General features: G+C 43.8%; 3 protein-coding genes across 3 annotated transcripts in view; 2 read left to right on the forward strand and 1 right to left on the reverse strand.

Moving 5' to 3' along the window:
- The window catches only part of col7a1l (collagen type VII alpha 1-like), a gene marked incomplete at both ends in the record, with an annotated part of 47,230 nt that extends 39,311 nt beyond the window's left edge, over nucleotides 1-7,919 (forward strand). Inside the window, 7 exons of the mRNA XM_080518604.1 lie at nucleotides 470-547; nucleotides 1,270-1,323; nucleotides 1,410-1,458; nucleotides 2,060-2,254; nucleotides 2,935-3,003; nucleotides 4,021-4,194; nucleotides 7,426-7,919. Coding sequence (XP_080374730.1) covers nucleotides 470-547; nucleotides 1,270-1,323; nucleotides 1,410-1,458; nucleotides 2,060-2,254; nucleotides 2,935-3,003; nucleotides 4,021-4,194; nucleotides 7,426-7,919 — 1,113 coding nt within the window. The remainder of the gene's footprint in view (nucleotides 1-469; nucleotides 548-1,269; nucleotides 1,324-1,409; nucleotides 1,459-2,059; nucleotides 2,255-2,934; nucleotides 3,004-4,020; nucleotides 4,195-7,425) is intronic.
- A 1,576-nt stretch (nucleotides 7,920-9,495) lies between these two features.
- Nucleotides 9,496-15,844, forward strand: copg2 (COPI coat complex subunit gamma 2). The gene is made up of 24 exons (XM_080518029.1): nucleotides 9,496-9,620; nucleotides 10,034-10,086; nucleotides 10,337-10,417; nucleotides 10,503-10,574; nucleotides 10,680-10,759; nucleotides 10,897-10,972; nucleotides 11,083-11,175; nucleotides 11,307-11,393; nucleotides 11,484-11,641; nucleotides 11,725-11,858; nucleotides 11,947-12,014; nucleotides 12,097-12,285; nucleotides 12,467-12,562; nucleotides 12,645-12,888; nucleotides 13,495-13,570; nucleotides 13,652-13,755; nucleotides 13,870-13,995; nucleotides 14,088-14,156; nucleotides 14,248-14,429; nucleotides 14,668-14,797; nucleotides 14,893-14,990; nucleotides 15,097-15,235; nucleotides 15,348-15,446; nucleotides 15,523-15,844. The coding sequence occupies exons 1-24, from the start codon at nucleotides 9,584-9,586 to the stop codon at nucleotides 15,651-15,653; spliced, it is 2,622 nt and encodes an 873-aa protein (XP_080374155.1). The 5' UTR covers nucleotides 9,496-9,583; the 3' UTR covers nucleotides 15,654-15,844.
- Nucleotides 15,845-16,045: 201 nt separating this feature from the next.
- mest (mesoderm specific transcript) lies at nucleotides 16,046-19,248 on the reverse strand. The gene is made up of 12 exons (XM_080518398.1): nucleotides 19,125-19,248; nucleotides 18,768-18,955; nucleotides 18,269-18,348; nucleotides 18,106-18,183; nucleotides 17,868-18,004; nucleotides 17,728-17,786; nucleotides 17,591-17,631; nucleotides 17,391-17,461; nucleotides 17,203-17,304; nucleotides 17,038-17,114; nucleotides 16,704-16,767; nucleotides 16,046-16,523 (listed from the first exon to the last, which is right to left on the reverse strand). The coding sequence occupies exons 2-12, from the start codon at nucleotides 18,919-18,921 to the stop codon at nucleotides 16,406-16,408; spliced, it is 981 nt and encodes a 326-aa protein (XP_080374524.1). The 5' UTR covers nucleotides 18,922-18,955; nucleotides 19,125-19,248; the 3' UTR covers nucleotides 16,046-16,405.
- Nucleotides 19,249-21,972: the final 2,724 nt, after the last annotated feature.

A 21,972-nucleotide genomic window follows, 5' to 3' on the forward strand; every position in this document is an offset into this window, starting at 1 on the left:
TAAACAATTATTATGTTTTTTATTTTCAGTAAAAACCACAAATAAATCACTTTCTCTTCAAAGTAAAGCCTTTAGCCATAATTGCTTTGACATAGAAACGTCTGCAGAAGTTGTTATCATTGTGTCTTTGTAACACACACACACACACACACACACACACACACACACACACACACACACACACACACACACACACACACACACACACACACACACACACACACACACAAGTCTATTTCTGACCACATCCTTTCAAGTATTATCTGACTCAATTATCTCCTTTCAGCCACAGTTAGCAGATGGTGAGTGTTGACAGGGTCGAAGCCTCTAATGAGGAGATTCCAGGGACGGACCTAATTAGTTTGTTTCCTCATTGCTCAGAAGTGACGAGATGAGCTGCAATGGACTATTTTTTTTTGTTATAATCTCTAAAAATAGATTTTTTTTTTTTGTATGTTTGGTCAAACAGGGGGAGCGGGGCAGAAGAGGGCGATCGAAGCCCTGCCAGAGGGGAGTGCCGGGAACGCCGGGCCAAAGAGGAGACTCTGTGAGACTTTTTTCTTTCTTTTTTTTTTACCTTTTACTTGCACTAAAACGAGAATAGTGTGTTTTGACTTGTTCATGATTCGGCGAAACATTTCTGAAAAAAAAAAAAAATCGCAAAAAAACTGCAAATAATTTCCCTTTCAAAGCAGATGAGAATAAAGTGAAAAATTATTATTTGTAAAGAGTGAAAAGTCGCCAGTCATAACACGATACAAGATATGAAGTGAGTTTGGTTGTTCCCTCGTGTTGTTGACTTGTACTTATCTCGTACCCTCAAGTTATTGTTATTGTTTATTTTTCTCTCTGTGGCCACTCAGGCGCTCCGTCGGTTTGTCCTGAAACATTTAGACAATTTCCAGAAAGATGTTTAAAGACTTTCAAGATGTTTCAGACGTTTGCCAGACCCTTTAAAGGGAATTCGCTGAAATACCGACCCCAGAGTCTTATCTCATGGTGAAATATGTGACCGATGTAATGACACGTTACATCGATCAATGAATTACGAAGAGCACATAGCTTCTGTTTCAAAGGCTCCACCAGTTTCACATGTTCAATTGTGCTTTGTTCATAGTGAATTCATCACATTTCCAAATGAATAAATCAAATTATATGATAATCAGAACAGGTGAAATCATCCTATGTCTATGGAGAGTACCTGTGGACAATACACTCTTTAACGTGATTCCTGCTAGTACAAGTGTCTAAAGTGTGTTTCTCCTGCAGGGTGGCGTGGGCACTGAAGGAGTGAAGGGGGAGAAGGGAGAGCCTGGACTCTCGGTACGTCTTCGTCACACCGAAGCACGAGCTCATCTCAAAGAAACTTTGATCAATGTGTCCGCTGAATCGTTGTTTTGCGTGCCCAGGCTGAAGAAGTGAAGGAAATCGTCACCCAGGAGGTGACAGAAAAGTGTGGTGAGACTCTTCACGTGTCCGCTTTGGTCGTTTGTGTCGCTTCTCACGCTTTTGCTTTTCCTGGACATTTTATTCAAGAGTGAATAAACACGTGCCTGTGAGCTGGCCTACATATTGCCAGTGTGTGTGTGTGTGTGTGTGTGTGTGTGTGTGTGTGTGTGTGTGTGTGTGTGTGTGTGTGTGGTTATTTGTCGTGGAGCTCCTGTGGCAGCGGCATGGCACCCGCTTGTGTGGAGCCATCTGTTGTGTTCTCTCAGAGGAACACGCACCGGGGTGGCAGCAACAGGAGAGCCATTCACAAACACGCGACTGCCATTAAACGCAGGCACGTTCGGCCAAAAACCTCGGCGCTCATAGAAACGCGCTGAAGCGGCGTTCTGAAACGTTCATAGGCGGGAAAAGTTGGTCAGTTGTGAATCGAAATGAGAAAAATAATGTGAAAACACCTTGTTCTTATTTGTGCGTGTGCGTGTGCGTGTGCGTGTGCGTGTGCGTGTGTGTGTGTGTGTGTGTGTGTGTGTGTGTGTGTGTGTGTGTGTGTGTGTGTGTGCGCGTGCGTGCGTGCGTGCGTGCGTGTGTGTGTGTGTGTGTGTTCTCGCAGGGCTGGAATACAAGTTACTGGTGAAGTCTGTTGATCCAGATGCGACGACCAGCGAGCGACAAAAAGTAACAAAGAGCCACGACCCACCTGAAGAAGGGATGAAGGAAGGAGTGGAAGAGGAAGAGTACAACATGGGAGAGATGATAAATCCTGCCAATGTGGATCTTGAAGATCAAATCCTGACAAACCGTACTGGTGAGAAATGTGAAAACAAAGTTAAAATAAAACAAATGTGATATAACATTGATTTCCAAAACTGGTTAAAAAAAAAAGCTGAATAAGGTAAAACTGCTAGAGCAGATTTGAGGGGGGGAAAACAGGGAAAATGAAAATATAGGATGATCAATTTAAAAAAAACAGGGAAAAAAGAGAAAATAGGGAAAGAAAAACAGTAAAGAGAGAAAATAAAAGAAGTCGAGGAAAAAAAATTGCTATGATAGCTAAAACTGCTCTAACCAGGAAACAGTGGCTATAAATAATAAAAAATAATAAGATGTATCAAATAGCTAAAGCAAAAAAAAAACTTTAGAATTGGGGAAAAAAAACTGCTTAAGCTGTAATAAGATAGATTTAAATTATACCTATGACATGACATTAATGCAACCTTATATTTTTATTAAGCAAGGCACTTTGTTTTCGCTGTAACTTGAATAACTTCTCCATCAGTTCGACTCCAAAAAAACAGCAGATTGGTATTGAATGGATAATTTGATTATTTATGCAATTTCATAATCTCATATTCTCAAAAGAATTTAAGCATATTAAACCATTTAAACAATAAAAAACAGTTTTACTGTTTACTTATGTTGAAATGTTATCATTTAATTTTTTTGGTTTGTGTTGACCTGCTCACGTTGACATGTTGATAGTTGCAGATTCTCGTCGTGTCGGGGCTGAAAGGTGGAGGCAGAGGAGGAAAAGAAGGGTGTTTGGAGCAAACGATGGTGAGAAGGACAAAACTGCTGAGCTCACGCTTATCTTGCCCTCCTCCCTTTCATCTATTTCTTTCTCTCCTCTTTTTTTAATTAAAGTTCCTGTTGTCTGTTTTTCATGGCAGAATTGTTGAACTGATGATTGTTGATTTGTTCTGTTTTTTTCTGCCATTTTTAACTATAAATATGTTGTGAAACATGAAAACAATTAAAGACTGTTTGTGTGTAAAACAAATAACAACAAATTAATACAAAATCTATAGAAAATCAAGATATATTACAACAATAGGAGCATTAGGTTTTGAGTAGTAACATAGAAGCCATGCAGTCACGGTGAGTTTATAAAAAAATACCCATAATGCAACAGCTATAGGAGACATTTTATTGATGTTTCACTCTATTCTGTCTTTGAGATTGTGGTTATTTTTCAGTTTTGTGAAAATATAGACATTTTCATCACGTATACTTATTACTTAATAAGTTGTTTTTCCGGCCCGGCTCACTGAGCTGCATGTGTGACCTCTGAACTGAAATGTGTTTAACATTGATTCTTTACATAATGATGATTATTTATATTAAAAGTTTATAGTTTAGAATCAGGGGACCCTTAAAGCTTCGCCTGCGCAGAAGTTGACGATGTTCAGTTTGCACTTGTGAAAGAAAAGTAGAGACACTGCATGTTGCTTTTTTTTCCTTTTTTTTTTTTTTTTTAAAGTTTCTTCCATCTGAATGCGTGTCAGACGCTGTTTGATCCACAGCTTTTCTAAGAGGCAATCTGAAAAGTTGGAAAACTACTTGTTTGGCTTCACGGTGATGGTTTTTTTTTTTTTTTTATATCAGAGAGTGCAGGGGGGGTGGGGGGCTGCTGCCTTTCCAACAGGCAATCTGTGGATAGTAGGAAGACAACTGGCTGAGACTCTAATGTGTTTTTTTTAGGGTTTTTTTTTTAAAAAGAAGTGTGACTGACTGTGTTCCTCCTCCACCTCCTCCTCCCCCCCCCCCCCCCCCCCCCGCCACATGTGATTGCAGTGACGGCGCGCTGCCTGCAGCCCATGGCAGAGGGAGCGTGCTCAGACTTCGCCCTGCGCTGGTACTACCACGCCGGGGCGGCGGATTGCAGGCCGTTCGTGTACAGCGGCTGCGGCGGCAACCAGAACCGGTTCTCCTCCAAGCAGGAGTGTCAAAGTCTGTGTGACACGGAGCGCAGAACCAGAGGGAACCAATCAGATCACATTTCTCCCGTTTAAACGAGTGTATTCATTCACACACACACACACACACACACACACACACACACACACACACACACACACACACACACACACACACACACACACACACACACACACACACACACACACACATGTTTGTACATAGCTGTATAAAATGTTGTTATTTTGCATTTTGTACTCCTCTTATTTATATATTCTTGCTTTCTAAAGGTGTGAAATAGTGAATGCACGTGTTTTGTTTTTGTTACATCCTGGGTGTTTTTCAATGTCAGCACTGATCAAAACAAAACACCACAGATACAAACAAACAAACAAAAAAGAATAAATGCGTCATTACATTCGAGTCACGCCTGTCTCTTCCTGTCCCGTCTCTTTTCCGTACATCTCTTTCATGTAACAGTCACATTTTCTTCTCTTTCCCCAATTGTCCTACTTCCTGTGTGCTGCGAGGAAAAACGAAAATGGCGAGAGGCCGGGAGCCGGTCGCCCGCTGATTCCTCCATCACTACATATGTTTGTGTGGCGGGGGGCCGGCGGGGGTCAGGCTGGGAGCCAGATGAGCAGCCGACGGGGTTCCGGTGTGGGAGAGGACTCTCCATCATACCGGCTCAGCGGCGGCTGGGGATTCCTGCGTGGGTGTTTATGTGGGTGCATCGTGAAAAGCTTTTCTTTTTTTTTTGTCTTTGCCCTTTTTGAGTCATATGTGACTAATGTTTTCTTATTTTATGGATGATTACTGAAGATAATTTTCTAAATTTGATGGGGGCAATCTTTTATATACACAAATCTCCAGGGGCTCGTTTAATTTTGGTCATGATTCTGCACACACATGCCATAATGTTTAGAAAATCTGCATAATATGGTTGGATTCAAACACCTTTTTGACTAAGGCAACATTCAAATAACAAGGTTTCACGTGACAACACCTAATCTTTTAAAAAAATAAAAAAAAGAATTGAAAAGAATGTATTTTGACTGCAGCAGCGGACACACTGACAACGATGTTGTTAGTCTGCCCAGCCACTGGAGGGCGCTGTTGCTTGATTTTGTAATGAAACTGCACAGTTGTGCAGAGAACAAAGCGCTACAAAGGGAAGAAAATGGAGAGAAGCCGACATCCGTATGGACTGGTGACGCATGGGATGCCATCAGGGGTGAGTCTCAACTATAAAACTACTGATATTGACGAATAATAAAAACTAGAATACTACCATGACTAATATCACTCCGGATCCGCCATGTTTGTTTACAGGCGATTGAGCGAAGTGAGGGTGAGATAGGCGCATGCGCAGTAAGAGGCGGCAGCCTGCAGAAGGGAAAATAGACGGTGAAAGAATCTTCCCACCTCCGAAGTGTAAACGGACCCCCCCCCCCAAAAAAAAAGTGAAATTAAAAATAAGTCAATCTACTAAACAAGCAGTTGTCCAGATAGTCAACCGACCATGACACCTTCACTAAATGCATTTCCATGTTGTCTAAACTTCAAGAGACAATCGCCAAACATCCATCAAATGTGTTTTTCGTTCTTTCTTATTTTCTTTTCTTTCTTTTTCTTTTTTTTATTACCCATTAAAGTTAAAGACGGCCATGTAATTCCATTTGTGAGATCAGCCACAGGCGAAGGAGTGGGAGGACGTCTCTCTTGCAGTGTGACTCCTCCTGCTGCGAAGGCCGACCTTCATGTTAATGAAGTTGAATGAAGTCGCTCATTAAAGCTTGACCAGACGCCTCTTTTGATGCTCGCATCATCCCTCGCTCTCACGTTGAACTGTGCATTGTGTGCAGGGTCCCGTGACTTTCTGGTAACCCCATGTGTCCAACACGTTTACTTTTCAAACAGCCATATAGCGCAGCGTGTGAATAACAAAGAATGCATTTTATGTATGTTTTTTTCCTATACTTCAAAAGACATTTTATTAAAAAAAATATATATATATCATCATTGCATCAAAGCGGTGAAGCAGATGTCCAAGAAATTAACAAACAAACAAACAAACAAAAAAACTGATTGGAAAAGCATCATTTGTCTCCAATGCCATGATTACCTTTGTGAAAATGTATTAAAAACTACTAAGAATGCATCATGGTAGTAAAAGAGGAAATTTCACTGGATATTTTCACTGGAATTTTGTCCTTCTAAATATGAACTAAGGACCTAAAAATTGCAAGCAATTCTTTCATGTTTGATTAATGCATTTATTATCCATTATGAATAAGATTCCCACCTGGATCAGCTGTTAAAAAGGGTCTGTTTTTCTATGTTTTAGATCGGCCTGGGTTAAACTATTAACTATTTCACTAAAATGCATTTTATAGTGTAAGTTAACACTGTATAATCAAGATTATATAAGAGGTACTGTGAAGCTATAAGAGTAGACTATAGATGTGCAGAACTCTGAATGTGTCAGTCCGTCTGGGGGCTGTTTCACCTCAAAACGCAGAGCGAAAACCTTCTCCTTCTGCACTGAGCATTTACTCTCAAACGGAATTGGGTTCATCAAGGCCAAATATGCAACATATCTGGAGAAAAAAAAGATATGCACAAGAAATAAAACTCTGTGCATCACGTAGGCCTGTCTGAACAAAATCCAAGGCGTTCCAGGGTCGTGACGCCTCCCGTCCAACAACAACAACAGGATGTCACAACTTTGCATGTATAGCCTATGTCAGCCCCTCCATCGTCGCAGCATCCAGCCAATGAGGCTGCGCGCCGCGGAGCAGCATGTCACCGGGGACGTGACGTTGTTGCTGGCGTATGGCTGCAGGTCCAAGGCTCCTGCTCAATGAATACAGCGGGAACGGACAAAGGGAGACACTCTGCCGGTCAGAACTCCGCACAGGTTGCTGGTCACTCGGGATTTCTCACCAGAGCCACACCTGAGTCGTCCAGCTTTTTGGTTGTTGTTTTTTTTTTTGGTTCTTTCTTTCTTATCTTTTTTTTCGTCACTTCCACTCTCACTAGAAATTCTTTATTCTAGGACGCGAGTGGTAAGTTGCTTCAGATTGGTTTGAATTTAATGTTTTCTGAAGATGAAAGTTGATAGAAAGAGCTTTTGAGGATACTAAAAACTATTTAGTGAAGGTTTAGTGGCGCACAATCTGCATGCTTTTGTGCCACTTTAAACTTGGGAACAGACTATTTATAAGTTAATAAAGTCTATACGTGTTATCGCCCCGTGCTTCTTCACCTGCCCGGACCCAGAGGACAGCATGCTGCGGTGCCTGAAGACCCTGCTGCTGCTCTCGGTCCTGTGCGCACCGACCTCCAGCCTGTGCGTCCGCCTCGACCTCCTCTGCGACCGCGTCCCCTCCGGGATCCACGCCCACCGCAGCGAGCCGGATTACTCCCCCGGAGACGGCTGGGAGTCCCTCCTGCAATCCACAAACTATCTCACTTCCTCATCAATTTCATCATTACCATCACCATCATCATCATCGTCGTCATCCTCAGCCGAGTCCAGTCGGGAGAAAAGGACTTCTTATCCCACCAGCTACCGCGTCATGAGCCGGACCAAGCTGAAAGGACAGCTGCGACGCAACAACAGCAAAGGGGAGCGCAGGAGCAGACTGACCTTGTCCCTGGACGTCCCCACCAACATCATGAACGTCCTGTTCGACGTGGCCAAAGCCAAGAGCCTGCGCGCAAAGGCGGCGGAGAACGCGCGTCTCCTGGCGCACATCGGCCGGAGGAAATGAGGCTTCCTGAGACTCTCCACCGCGACACGCGGCGGCCTCGCCTCTCCGCGAACGCGTTACTTTAAAGACACTTGAGTTTGTTTATTTAGGGGAATGTGTTCTCTTTAAAATATATTCTTCATAAAGTTATAAGAAAAGACTTCAGGGGGGAAATCCAACTATATTTTCCCAAAGTATGTCATGATAATTAGTCTTCATTTGCAACATTTGCCTGATAAATGATCAGCAAACTGAACATCATATAAATGTGTTTTCGTTAGTAATTCATGCCTTTTTAGTGACGACAACCCCCTTTGATTGTTCCATTATTATGCAGTATATCTTTGCATCAGTGCCTTTGTTTGAAACAAGACAGATACAAGATGAGAACATTGAAGATAAAAAGTAATTAAACTCTTAATTGTAAGTGGGAATTTCTATTGAAGGTTACATTTTGATTCTTAAAAACTGCCTCTAAATTCAAATCGAAATATAAATAAGGATTGTTTGTTCTAAAGCACGAACCTCTGTAAAAATCGCTTCCGATTTGCTGTTGGACAAATTGGTTTAGCAGAAAAAGTTCCACTAAACAGGAAGATGGGTTTTCTTACATCATGATCAAATGGTTTAATTGCTGTGTCACATTCATCCATTTCAAATGCTGTTTTCATATCAAAATACTTTCTTTTTTTCCTTTGTGATTTACCTATGTCGGTATTTATGGAGCCTTTCTGTCCCTAACTCAAACATTCACATGCGAAATTGATTCCAGATTAAAGTTCAGAGTGGCAAAAGCACAATGAAACACTGTACAAATAATCTGCAACATTATGAGATACAGTAAAGTGCTGCATGGGAATGCAAGTGTTCATCGGATGTCTCTTATTTTTATACTCCAAATAAAGGATTTTTTTTTCTTCAAATAAAGCAGACCTAACTACACCCATTTGCCTCTGTATGAACAATGTGCAGCGTCAAGATTCAGCACAGTGCCCAGAAGCTATAACATCTGTAGTGTTGCCAAGGAAATAACCTCTATTGCTCTTCTTGTGTGTGTCGGGCGAGGTGTCCTAATCCTTTATCCTAAATACGAATTACTTTACTTTCAGTGTGGGAATCCTAATAATATTCTGTTGTAACATATGATTACAATTCCTCAACAAATCTGTAAAGTTTCGTGTGTGTGTGTGTGTGTGTGTGTACACAATTTGTTTTACACTGTATACTGACACACAAAGGGAGTAGCATCGGTAAATTCAATACATGACATGTCATGACAAAAAATATATTGTTTTCAATAAAGTTTATCTGATCATGGATTCAAGACGCTAAACAATGCTGACATCTCGTGGACACGCTGCAGAGGGATGTATTATTTTAAATGTCAAGATTCAAAAGAAAGTTATATAATTACATCATTTCGTAAATAAATGAATTTTCAATGTGTGCACTCAAACTTTTTTTGCTATTCTCCCACACAACAAACAATTATTTCCAATGTTCAGCCTTAACGTCCGACAGCAGCGCACCCTGTCGGTGATGACGTGTCCGTTCGTGACGTAAGTTCCGTTGACGTGGTCGTCGCAACCGGAAGTGAGTTTTTCTTTTGGCTACGTGGAAGTAGCTTCTGACGCCGGAGCAGAGAGCGACTTCTGTCCTCGTCTGTCGCATTTACTCGCGCAAAGATGATTAAAAAATTCGACAAGAAGGACGAGGAGTCTGGTGAGATCGCAGATGTGTTACATTGAGCTTTGAGTTGATTTGTCAGCTGGATGTTAGACTTTCGGAAGCTCGCGCCGCGCTAGCATGTTAGCCGACCTGCTGAAGTTAAAGATGATTAAAGCATATATAAATGGATATGTACAACTATTATACAGACCAGTAATGAGATTTCAATCGCATGTGGTTGTCTTAGTTTGGTGTTAGTTGAGGTTATTAATTTTTCTTGCCAGTTTGTGTCAGCTCTGATCTTGGCATGTTGGATTTAATTAGGCACTCAACAACAATCGTTTTCATCATCGAGACAAGATACGAGTTCACTATGAACTATGCATGTGTTTGGTAATTGTTTTGTCTTTGAATAAGACCTAGTGAAATATGACGTTAACGTCTGACTCTGCTTCTCCTCCATTCAGGAAGTGGATCCAATCCTTTCCAGCACCTGGAGAAAAGTGCAGTATTGCAGGAGGTAAACACAGATCTGAGTCTCCAACACTTTAAATAGAATGCTACTGCATGGAAGTGTGATTGTATATTTATGCATAGGTGTATACATGTATATGTATACACCTGAAATACGTATTTGGTGTTGCCATGTCTGGAACAAGTAATACTAATCCGTAATAAAATAAGGATCTTGTTGATCTCAATACTGTCGCACTCGAACATGATATGTAAAGTGTCTGCAGATGTTGAGGGATGTCACTTCTTGTTCGCAGGCACGGATTTTCAACGAGACACCCATCAACCCGCGGCGATGCCTCCACATCCTCACCAAGATCATCTACCTCCTCAACCAGGTACGAGCTGCTTGGCAAGATGCTACGGTCGCTTCTCGTGTGTTCGGCTGCAACAATCTAAACATTCTGTCACTCCAACGTATAGGGGGAGCATTTTGGGACCACAGAGGCCACGGAGGCTTTCTTTGCAATGACCAGGCTCTTTCAGTCCAATGATGTAAGATGTCCTCTTTACTCAGTCACAGTTAAATAAATGTAATCTATTGATGCATGTTGCTGTGATGTAAGTTCAGTTAACTCATAGGCTGCTTTTATTTCCCAGCAAACCCTTCGAAGGATGTGTTATTTGACCATCAAGGAGATGGCCAACATCTCCGAGGATGTCATCATCGTCACGAGCAGGTTGGTATCACAACAGTAAAACAATTTCTAAACTGTCATTGTTGCCAGTCCAAAAAAACTATTTTTGGGTGCAAACGAAAAACCCTTGTTCTAATTGTATGTATGTAAATATGAATTTCTCCTGTGACATTTTCTAGTCTGACCAAGGACATGACTGGAAAGGAAGACGTGTACAGAGGACCTGCCATCAGAGCCCTGTGCAGGATTACAGATGTAAGCGCCATTAATTGATTTTCTCTCCTTTAGCATTGCCCGGTTGGAACGCCCTGTCTGTTATTGTATTCTTTCGATTAACCGCAGTATTTTGTGTGTCTCGCCTGCAGACCACCATGCTGCAGGCCATCGAGAGATACATGAAGCAGGCTATAGTTGACAAGGTGCCCAGTGTGTCCAGTTCGGCTCTCGTCTCCTCACTGGTATGAAATTCACCAGTCCTTTTCTGTTTCAACTCTACATGCAGATTTTTTCTACAATTTTTTTTTTATTATTTCTAAACGTGCACTGCCATTAGATTCCAGATTGTTATAGTTTGATTTCTGCTTCATAGCACATGGTGAAAATGAGCTACGATGTGGTGAAGCGTTGGGTGAATGAAGCCCAGGAAGCGGCTTCCAGTGACAACATCATGGTCCAGGTGGGTGAGATGGAAAATAAACGTTTGTTTCTTCTTCTTAATGTTTTCGAGCTGCCTCATGCATGTCTTTTTTTTTTTTTTTTTTATCAGTACCATGCGCTGGGCCTGTTGTATCACCTCAGGAAGAACGACCGCCTTGCTGTGACCAAGATGCTCAACAAGTTCACCAAGTCCGGCCTCAAATCTCCGTTTGCGTACTGCATGCTGATCCGCATCGCCAGCAAGCTGCTGGATGAGACCGAGGGAGGGTGAGCGTCCCTCATTCCCAACATCATGTGAATACATCGAACAGATTGAAGGTCCGACGTCATGTTTTTCGTGCATTTTCCAGTCACGACAGCCCCTTGTTTGACTTCATCGAGAGCTGCCTGAGGAACAAGAATGAGATGGTGGTGTATGAAGCCGCCTCTGCCATCGTCCACATGCCCAACTGTACGGCCCGGGAGCTGGCCCCCGCCGTCTCAGGTTCCTGCTTTCATCAATTTGTCAGGAGAATAGTTGTAAAATGAGACGTTGATCTTCTCTTTGACTGTAAGTGTGTCTCTTCCTGCAGTGCTGCAGCTCTTCTGCAGCTCCCCTAAAGCCGCTCTGAGATACGCCGCAGTCAGGACCCTCAACAAGGTACGGCTGCTCTCCCTCGCCGTTTAGCTCCACTCAAGCACATATACTGAAAGCCAGTGTTACTTTTTCCCCGCGCCCGCAGGTTGCCATGAAGCATCCGTCGGCCGTGACCGCGTGCAACTTGGACCTGGAGAACCTGATCACCGATTCCAACCGCAGCATCGCCACGCTGGCCATCACCACGCTGCTGAAGACCGGCAGCGAGAGCAGCGTGGACCGACTCATGAAACAGATCTCCTCCTTTGTCTCTGAAATCTCCGACGAGTTCAAGGTCTGTTGCTGGAGTTTTCATTGAAATCACACCACTAAAGCCACACTTTGCAATCTTGCTTTCGCCGTCGCATCTAAAGTGTTTTTAAATTCAAATCCCGAGGGATTTAAAAACTCCGGCCAGAAAAGACGGTCTGTAATGAATGAGTGTCCCGAATCTGATTGATACGTGTTCATTGCAGGTGGTGGTGGTGCAGGCCATCAGCGCTCTGTGTCAGAAGTATCCCAGGAAGCACAGCGTCATGATGAACTTCCTCTCCAACATGCTCAGAGACGACGTGAGTCGATCGTCGACGGAACGCTCATTGTATCCGGCGTGAAACACACCCTGTGCCGACGTGTGGCCTCCTCTTTCCGCAGGGCGGCTTCGACTACAAGCGGGCCATCGTGGACTGCATCATCAGCATCATCGAGGAGAACCCGGAGAGCAAGGAGACCGGCCTGGCCCACCTGTGCGAGTTCATCGAGGACTGCGAGCACACGGTGCTCGCCACCAAGATCCTGCACCTGCTGGGCAAAGAGGGGCCGCGCACGCCGCAGCCCTCCAAGTACATCCGCTTCATCTTCAACCGAGTGGTGCTGGAGAGCGAGGCGGTCCGTGCAGGTGAGACACGGAAGCAAGTGTTTACTTTAAAGGCCTAGTGAAATGTAAAACACTACTTTGTAAAAAACGATAGTTGGGCTACTACTTATAAGGTTTCTCCGACTCTGCCCCACCACCGTTGTCGCATAACAAAGTTATTTGAATTTTGAATCTCCAGCCGACCAAGTCGGGGGAATCCTTCTTCGTGAGCGTGATGTCAAGAGATGTGCAGATCTCCATCTGTTGTGTTTACATTGGCTTGTTTCCCTCTTAAATATCGAAGTTTTAACAGTGTTTTGAAGTTAAATTCAGCCTCTTCGTCGTCAAAACTCTGATCCTCCATAATGTAAACACAACTTGGGCGTGTGCACAACTCGTGACGTCACTCTATTATTGTCAGAAGCTCCGCCCAGCAGCGAAAATACCGCTGTTTATCAGCTATTTTCTCGCAGATAGCCGTGTTTTAACATTTTACCCTTGGGCCAGGTAGCATAAAAAATGTCCCTAGAAGCGATAGCCAGAGTGTTCTGGAGGTCGAATTTTCATTTCACTCGGACTTTAAGCCGCCATGTTTACGTCAGTAATCAGGATGCTGTTTTTACCTGCTGCGTCTTCTTCCACCGTCAGCCGCCGTCAGCGCCTTGGCTAAATTCGGAGCTCAGAACGACGACCTGCTGCCGAGCGTCCTGGTTCTGATGCAGAGGTTTTTATTTACTTTCACTTCTTAAGGATTTTTATTAATTTTTTTGGCCACTTTTTCTATCTGAAGTGTTTGTTCTTGCAGGTGTATGATGGACAGCGATGACGAGGTGCGCGACAGAGCGACTTTCTACATGAACGTCCTCCAGCAGAAACAGAAGGCGCTGAACGCTGCTTACATCTTCAACGGTAAACGGGAGTCGTGCTGCCGTGTTATTGCAAGGGGTTTATTTTATTGAAAGACGAGTCCCGTGCAAGCGACAGGAGGGGGGGATTCATGTCTTCTTCATGTTCTCCTCTCAGGATTGTCTGTTTCCGTCCCCGGGCTGGAGAAGTCCCTCCATCAGTACACGTTGGAGCCCTCGGAGAAGCCTTTCGACATGAAGACGGTGCCTCTGGCCACCACTCCCATCACAGAGCATAAGACCGGTACCGTCAACACACCTGCTTATTGAGGTTTATTTACAGTTTGTGGAAATATCGGGAAGCTGATTTTTTTTTTTTTTTTTTTTCCCTCTCAGAAATCGCTCCCATTGCAACCAGCAAGCTGCCGGACAAGTTGACTCCGTCACGCCAGGACATCTATCAGGGTGAGACGAAACTCTTTGAGAAAATGACGCAACGAGATACATCAACTTGATGGAACTACTAAAACAATTGTTTCTCTCTATTGTCTAACAGAACAACTGGCGTCCATTCCGGAGTTCCAGGGTCTCGGCCCGCTCTTCAAGTCTTCAGAGCCGGTTCAGCTGACGGAGGCCGAGACGGAATACGTGGTGCGCTGCATCAAACACACCTTCGCCCGACACATGGTGTTCCAGTTTGACTGCACAAACACTCTGAACGACCAGCTGCTGCAGAAGGTACTGACACGTGTGATGGGAATCGATAAATATGGTGGAAAACATAACAAAAAGCTTCATGTACCAAAGTCAGACTTCCAATACCAGTTTGCACCACCAGAGGGCGTGTTGCATTAACAAGGGAAGAAATCGTCCCTTTAATGATAGTTCAGTTCTTTCACTTTGACTTAAATCCTCATTATTGGATTCAAAAGTGTGAAACGGCAAAGCCGACCTGACGTGCAGCTCCGTGTCACAGGTGGTGGTTCAGATGGAGCCGTCGGAATCTTACGAGGTGATTCACTACGTCCCCGCCGCCAACCTCCCCTACAGTCAGCCCGGGTCCTGCTACACTCTGGTGCGACTGCCTGACGACGACCCCACCGCCGGTAGGAGCGCCGAGACCATCTCAGAGAATCGAACCGTCATCTTTTCTTCTTCTTTTTTTAAACCCGTGCTAAAGTGAATCTGTCCTGCTTTCCAGTGTCTTGCACGTTCAGCTGCACCATGAAATACCTGGTGAGAGACTGTGATCCAAACACGGGGGAGCCCGACGACGACGGTTATGACGACGAATACGTGGTACGTAAAAAACGCCGCGTCACACGTACGAGTTCCTCAGTCGTCAAACTGTCCCCCTCGTCTGAAAACCTTTTTTTTTTTTTTTTTGCGTGTCTCCCCGCTCCAGCTGGAGGATCTGGAGGTGACGGTGGCCGATCACATCCAGAAGGTGTTGAAACCAAACTTCGGAGCGGCGTGGGAAGAAGTGGGAGATGAAAACGAGAAGGAGGAGACGTTCGCTCTGGCGTCTGTACGAACTCTGGATGGTACGTAGAGTCAAGACCACGGACTTCTCTGTTATAACCCAATAGAAGAAAAGAAATATCAGTGGTTCAAATCTCCTAAAATTACAAAAACCAATGTGCCTCCCGTGTACAGAGGCGGTGGGTAATATCGTCAACTTCTTGGGAATGCAGCCGTGCGAGCGTTCCGACAAAGTCCCCGAAAACAAGAACTCGCACGTCCTGTTCCTCGCAGGTGAGTGGAACTTCATTACCCTCTCCAGGAACACGTCCGTAAATATATCTGACCACTCCCCCTCCCGTCTCCTCAGGCGTGTTCCGCGGCGGCCACGACATCCTGGTCCGCGCCCGCCTGGCGCTGGCTGACGGCGTCACCATGCAGGTGACGGTGCGCAGCAGCGAGGAGACGGTGGTGGACGTCATCCTGGCGTCTGTGGGCTAAAAAAAAACCAAAAAACGCTCCAACTTCAACTCTTCCACCGTGGGACCTTTTCTCCTCCGCCGCCACATGAAACGCTGTTATATTGACGGAGATAAACGTTAATATATATATAAACTAAGACCTGTTTCTGCTCTATCTCTGAATCTTCTGCTCGTCCTGTTTCAAATTTTCAATAAAGTCTTGTCAGTGTACCAGAAGACTCATTGTGACTTTTGTTATGCTAAACACAGTGTCCTGGTTCTGTGTTTGGACCTTTACTTTGTACTTGCTTCCGGTAGGGAATATTATTAACAAACACTCCATTTGGCAGATGGTACTTCCGCCTCCAGACCACTGAGGCAGCAGGGAGTTATTTAAAAATGTCATTAAATCTGCACACTGAAATTAAGACATTCTTTTTTTACAAAACTAATTTTATTTCAAGAAAAGCCGCCATTAGATTTAGTCAGTGACATCAAGAGAAATGTAGAAAATGATATCAAAAGTCATTCAGAACCGGAGGATGGGAATCGAAACCAAACCGCTTCAAGTAAAGTGATGTTAAATTTGAAGTTTCACACAACAGGAGAGTCAAATTAAAGACAAATTATATTGTTTCTAGCTCGCACTTGATATTTTCCTTGACATCTCAAGGATTGTTGCTGGTAGATTAATGGATTATAAAGGACAGCCGCAGCCTTGCCTCCTTACAGGCCTGAGACTCTCACTTTGGTACAAGGAGACATTTTCACTCTTGAGCGCTAAACGCCGCCTCAGAACGAGTGGATGAAGTTGAAATATGCGTTCAGGAAGCCGGTGGGATCCTCCAGCTGAGGATAGTGGCCGATGTGTTCGTCCAGGACGGTGATGGTGGATCTGTGCACCAGCTGCCTGCACCGGCAAAATACACATGGAAAAAATGTTAAAAAATTATTCCAACAATGTTTCCACAGTCAAATCACCAAAACGGGTGTCCTAAATGATGAATTAAACCCTCGAGTGGCTACGTTACAGGAGGATCTGCCATGAGGAGGAGAGTTCAGTTGAGGAATTAGAGGAAGGGCCACTCACTGGTAAAGACGGATGAAGTGGGGATGAGGGTTGACCGGGTCCAGAGGTCCGTAGATCATGTGCACTGAAACACAAAGAGAGAGACAAAGTCCCGGTCAGGGAAGGGAAGAAAAAAAAAAAACCCAAAACATGAATGATTTTAGAGTACAGCTGAATAGTTTTTACTAGCGAATTCATCCCAGTTCAACGACTAAACCATTGAAGAACAAAGTGGATGTATAATCCCAGGAGTGTAAGTCACAGATGGGTCACGTCGCCGGCTAAGCAGCTTAGAGTCAGCACTGGCTGAACCTGCCGGGTTTATACACGTCTGATGCAAACTTTAAAGACTTACGTGGGACGGAGGTGGAGGAGAGCGCCCCCACCCATCGCTCCCGGTGTTTGAACCTCTGGTTGATGTACTGCAGAATACTGTATCGGAGGGTCGAGAGAGCAAGTCAGATCTTAGTGGACACAGAAGCTGCACTTCATGCGTCGAGGTCAGGAAACCAACTCCAACCTGTCCAAAACAAGATTGCCGTCGTTGTAGCGCAATCCGGTCCACATGTCCCAGAACTCGGCGTCTGTGGGCTGCGTGTACGGACCGAACACTTCTCCGACCCTACAAAATAAAATAAACAAACCAAAACTGCTGAAATTCTCCGTTTTATGTCCAATCCTGGTGTAATGATCCAGCGTCTTCTTTACCCTTTTTGGAAGATCAGGTTGTTGGTGAGACGAGTCAGAAGTGGAGCCAGATAACTGGAGTCCTTCAGAAGCTTCCAAGGGGGAAACAAAGAGCAAATAAACCACACGGTGAAGTGTTATCAGCTTCTTAAGATGTTTTCGTATTGCCTTGTTTGTCCTGAGCTAAAAAGGAGGCTGAGGGGAAAACAACGGTGACTCACCGTCTGCAGCAGCCTTGGGTAGTGCGCTTCTGGGAATAATCCTGCGGGGAAAGAGAAGTACTTAGTTCAACAGGAAAGAAAACAGAAAGGCAAGTTATTCACGGAAAAAAGCCAAAAACAAATGAACTGCACAATACCTCCATTGGAAAGACAAAGACTGTTGAAGATCAGGTGACCTGTGAGATTGTGGTCACTCCTGAGAGAAATAAAAAAAAAAAAAAATAAGAAACTCATTCGCTTTGGGTTCTGCAGACTGTGGAAATCGTCCAGATTTCACCTGTAGAGCAGCTCCAAGGCCACAGTGTCGCCGTAATCATGGGACACCACGTTCACTCGCTGGTGGCTCAGGCCCAGGTGGGCCACCAGGGCCTCCACCACGTTAGCCTGCTCGAAGATGGAGTACTTGTGGGGCCGCTGGAGGGAAGCAAGAGTCCGTGAGTGATGGGGGGGAGTGTTTATTCACACATCAAGATTAAAAAAAAAAAAAAAGAGAGAGAGAAATAGTTTTCACTCACCGGCTTGTCACTGAAGCCAAAACCCAGGAAGTCCAGAGCGATGACCCGATGGAAGCGCTGCGTCAGAGGCTCCCAGACCTACAAGGGAACAAGAGCGACGGAACACTCCGTAACACCGCGACGACAGCAGAGTCGACGAGTAACGGAGAGGAAGGAATGGTACCTTGTTCCAGTCGTAGCTGGAGGTGGGGAAGCCGTGGAGCAGAATGACGACATCCGAGCTCCCGAGAGCGCCGTAAGAGTCTATTATCAAACACAAACAAACGACGATCAAACACATAAATAAGTAACGTGGGTGTAATGGACGGCTGTGATGCATTTTTATAGCAAGTTGAAGGATGAATTATTAAATTAATAGCATCAGCTGAAAGTATAGCAGGGATTCTCACCTGTGACTTTGTTTTTGATAAAGAAGAGCTACGCTGGGATGAAATACAGTAAATAAACTGAAAATACAGATAAAGTTATGTCACACAATCACATGTTTCCATAAAAAATCCAACAAATGTTCAAGGATTTATGGAAGAAACATGGTTGAACTTAAAAGAAGGACACTGTGGCTCCCTGATCATGACCTTTGACCCCTGATGGTGTGTGTGTTTTTTTTTTTTTTTTTTTTTGGGGGGGGGGGGGGGGGGGGGGGGGGGTCATGACGATCTGACCTCTGTAGAAGATCCTGCGGCCTCTGAAGAGGAAGTCCTCCCCGGCACTGTGCCACTTCTGCAGGGCCGCGGACAGCTGCGGCGGGGGGATGTGCAGGTAGACGGCCAGCAGCGGGATGCAGATCAGCCCCACGTGGATCCACCACTCTCTCATGATGGGCTTCAGGTGGCGGGGCTCATTCCTGCCTCTGGGGCAAGAAGGCAAAAAAAACCCAAAAACAAAAGGTCAGCACCGGAAGCGCCCCCGGAGAGCAAACCGTTTCATGACAGCACTGAAGCACACCACGCGGAAATCTCAACTTAGATTAAAAAGACAGGAACCCAAACAGCCTCCGTGTTGCACACCGTCATACTCACGGGCACGTCGCGGCCGGTCAGTCGCAGACCTTCGCCCCGTGCATCACACCCATAACTGCGGAACAACGGTGCAAACAAAACACGCAAAAACAGAGACGAGGTCTCACTCTGCTGCCGATTTTCCTCTCGCGTAATTGCAAAAGGCCAAGAACCGAGCACCGTGTTTGCTTTTTAACCAAGTCCGAGTGGGTCCTCTGTTTGATAGACGAGCTTTGGTGAGTTTCCGGAAGAGTGCGGGAGAGGAAACGGCCGCCACCTGCTGGACCGGAGGAGCAACTGCATAATTTCAAAATATTAAAATTAAAATTATTCAGATAGATAGATAGATAGATAGATAGATGGATAGATAATCTATCCATGCATCTATTTTTTTTTTAATTGCATGGACATGATTAATTCATCATAAACTTAACTTGCTCAAATAAAGAATGCCCACCGGTGTCTTTAAAAAGATGTCGCATTAATACATGTACTTCTACCCTTTGGTCTTGATAATGTTTTACGTTTTCAGACACTACCAGTACACAATGGCGTGCTGAACTACATTTAAGCCAGTGGCTGTAATACATTAACTTTGTGTGCAGGTAGTGGCTAAACTGCTGCAACAGCACCACTATGTGGTCACTTCAAATATTGCAATACATTCCTCTTGAAATATTTAGGGACAATAAAACACGTTTGAATTATTTTAGAATGTATTAATAGTCTATATGAAATGTAATTAGGCGTGATCTAAAATAGAGTAATGAATGTTGATTTCACTTCCTAAAATCCGTTTTTTTGGAAAGAAATTGACAAAATATAGATTGTTTTCATATAATAGTCATTATTGTAATGCAAATGATGAGATCAACACAAAATAATGTTTTTATCTTTGTCAAATGGAATAAGGTGAGACGAATTACAGCTCATTCAAAGAGATGGATTTTGTGTTGTCTCTTTAAAATATTTGACATTTGGAGTCTGCAGCTCTCTGTCTTATTGTACCCTTGCCAAACTTTCAAAATGCATTAAGTATTATGGCATCAAACATTTATATGCCTGGGAATTAATTTTTATAAAGGATTTAATTCCATTTAAGAATAAATGCATCTGCAGGTTTTGTAGACAGTCTCCAATGAATGAAACTCACATTACAGACAGTTTAATGCAAAATTGATCACAGGAGCTTTCTGGTAGGCAACTTCAAATGTGCATAATCTGAAATAGACTGTTAGAATTTGACCAGGTAACATGGTCCTGGTGAGCAAAACTACAGTCCTTTAGAATGAAGTTCAACACACAGATTGAGGAGAACAAGCGTTCACAGATTGTGCTGCATGGTGGTGGAAATGTTCTGGTTCTGGGTTACTTCTCTGCCTCAGGGACTTTAAATTCTGCATTTTATCAACGAGGGCTTGAAGACTGTGTGATGCCATCTGCTGCAGACATGAAGCTGAAGTCAGGGTGACGACAGTGTAGACCTGATCTTCTACACTGTTTTGTCCTCCGGGTCGGTGGTTCTGGAGCTGGACAGGCTACAACCCATCACATAGCGAAAGAGTCACACATGTTCATAAATTACACTTTTTTTTCAGGCTACATGATTTCACAAACTCTGCTGAACAGTATTTAGTGTTAACCAAATATAGCTTTCAAAATAAGTTGCTTTCACTGCAGCAACCACGAGAACATCCACCCCTGCACAGGGAGAACATGTAAACTCCAAATAGATATAATAAAAAAGTCTAATTATAGCTTGATTTGCAGTGTTTACACTTTACCAAGCCACGCTGCAGGCTAGAGAAGACTCTCGTTTAGATATAAGCAGTTTGCTTTCCACACCTCATGATAAACAGATTGATAGATTTTCTCAATAAAAGCAAAATGACCTCTAATTTGCCGGCTCTGCACATTAGATACAACCGATTGCAGTTGTTCCCAACATCTGGTCCATCTCATAGAGCCTTTGGCAGCTCTGAGGGGTTTCATAATGAAACTTGTACATGACAAGGAAAAAAACACAACAAATCCACAACCTGTTGAGAGGGAGACGAGTGACAAAATGAAGAACGTGGTCCTGCAGTTAGGCTAAATACATTTTTTATTTTGAAAAACCATACACATTACTCGACAAGTTTCAAATGTAAATCCAATCACGATATCCATTTAAAATGCTCAAGATAAACAGACATGAAGTATTTTTTTTCCATTTATTTCCAAATGTTAAAAGATAAAAAAATAATAATCCATATAACAGATGGAAGAAAAAAAAAAACATTCATTCCCGTTACAGGAAGAAGCTACAGAACAAACTCCTCAACATGGATTCCTCTTCTTTTTTTCTTTTTTCCCCCTATCCCCCCCTTGAGTTGTCATTTCTATGTCCGAGCTGCGAGATTTCTGTCATCTGTGAAATAAAATAAAATAAAAACGTATTTCCCTCAGAGAACGTTCCCAGCTTCCCTCCCTTCCTTCCCTTCCCTCAGGTGAAGCCGGCCAGGAGGCTGCAGGAAGAATCTGCAGGCCGCCGGCCACAGTCCTTCACCCCTCGGATCATCCCAAACATTGATTAGTTAAGCTTGTGTTAATATGCAAACTAAAAGAGGCCTGTTCTCTTTCACATCATTTGCACCCTGAGATGAATATTCCAGAACAAAACACATTTTAGTGGCCAAAACCCTCCCGCTGTAGAACGTGGTTGGTGTCAAATCATCCAAAATTGGTTTAGTTCGATGAAAGGTATCATCAGTATTGTCATAAAAATACAAAGGTACATTTTTTTTAAATTATTATTACGATTTGTATCAAAACTCTTCATTCCCCCTTTACAGGAACGCTATGAAATAAAGTACCCTGTGCAGATAGA

This window comes from Blennius ocellaris, assembly GCF_963422515.1.
Source record: "Blennius ocellaris genome assembly, chromosome: 22".
NCBI classification, from domain to species: domain Eukaryota; kingdom Metazoa; phylum Chordata; class Actinopteri; order Blenniiformes; family Blenniidae; genus Blennius; species Blennius ocellaris.

Coding starts and splice junctions, on each gene's coding strand:
- copg2 (XM_080518029.1), top strand. CDS start 9,584: ATGATTAAAAAATTCGACAAGAAGGACGAGGAGTCTG. Junction 10,760..10,896: donor GTCATCATCGTCACGAGCAG/GTTGGTATCACA, acceptor GACATTTTCTAG/TCTGACCAAGGACATGACTG. Junction 12,286..12,466: donor AAATCTCCGACGAGTTCAAG/GTCTGTTGCTGG, acceptor TGTTCATTGCAG/GTGGTGGTGGTGCAGGCCAT.
- mest (XM_080518398.1), bottom strand. CDS start 18,921: ATGAGAGAGTGGTGGATCCACGTGGGGCTGATCTGCATCCCGCTGCTG. Junction 18,349..18,767: donor CCGCAGGATCTTCTACAGAG/GTCAGATCGTCA, acceptor GTTTGATAATAG/ACTCTTACGGCGCTCTCGGG. Junction 17,462..17,590: donor ACCCAAGGCTGCTGCAGACG/GTGAGTCACCGT, acceptor CCCCCTTGGAAG/CTTCTGAAGGACTCCAGTTA.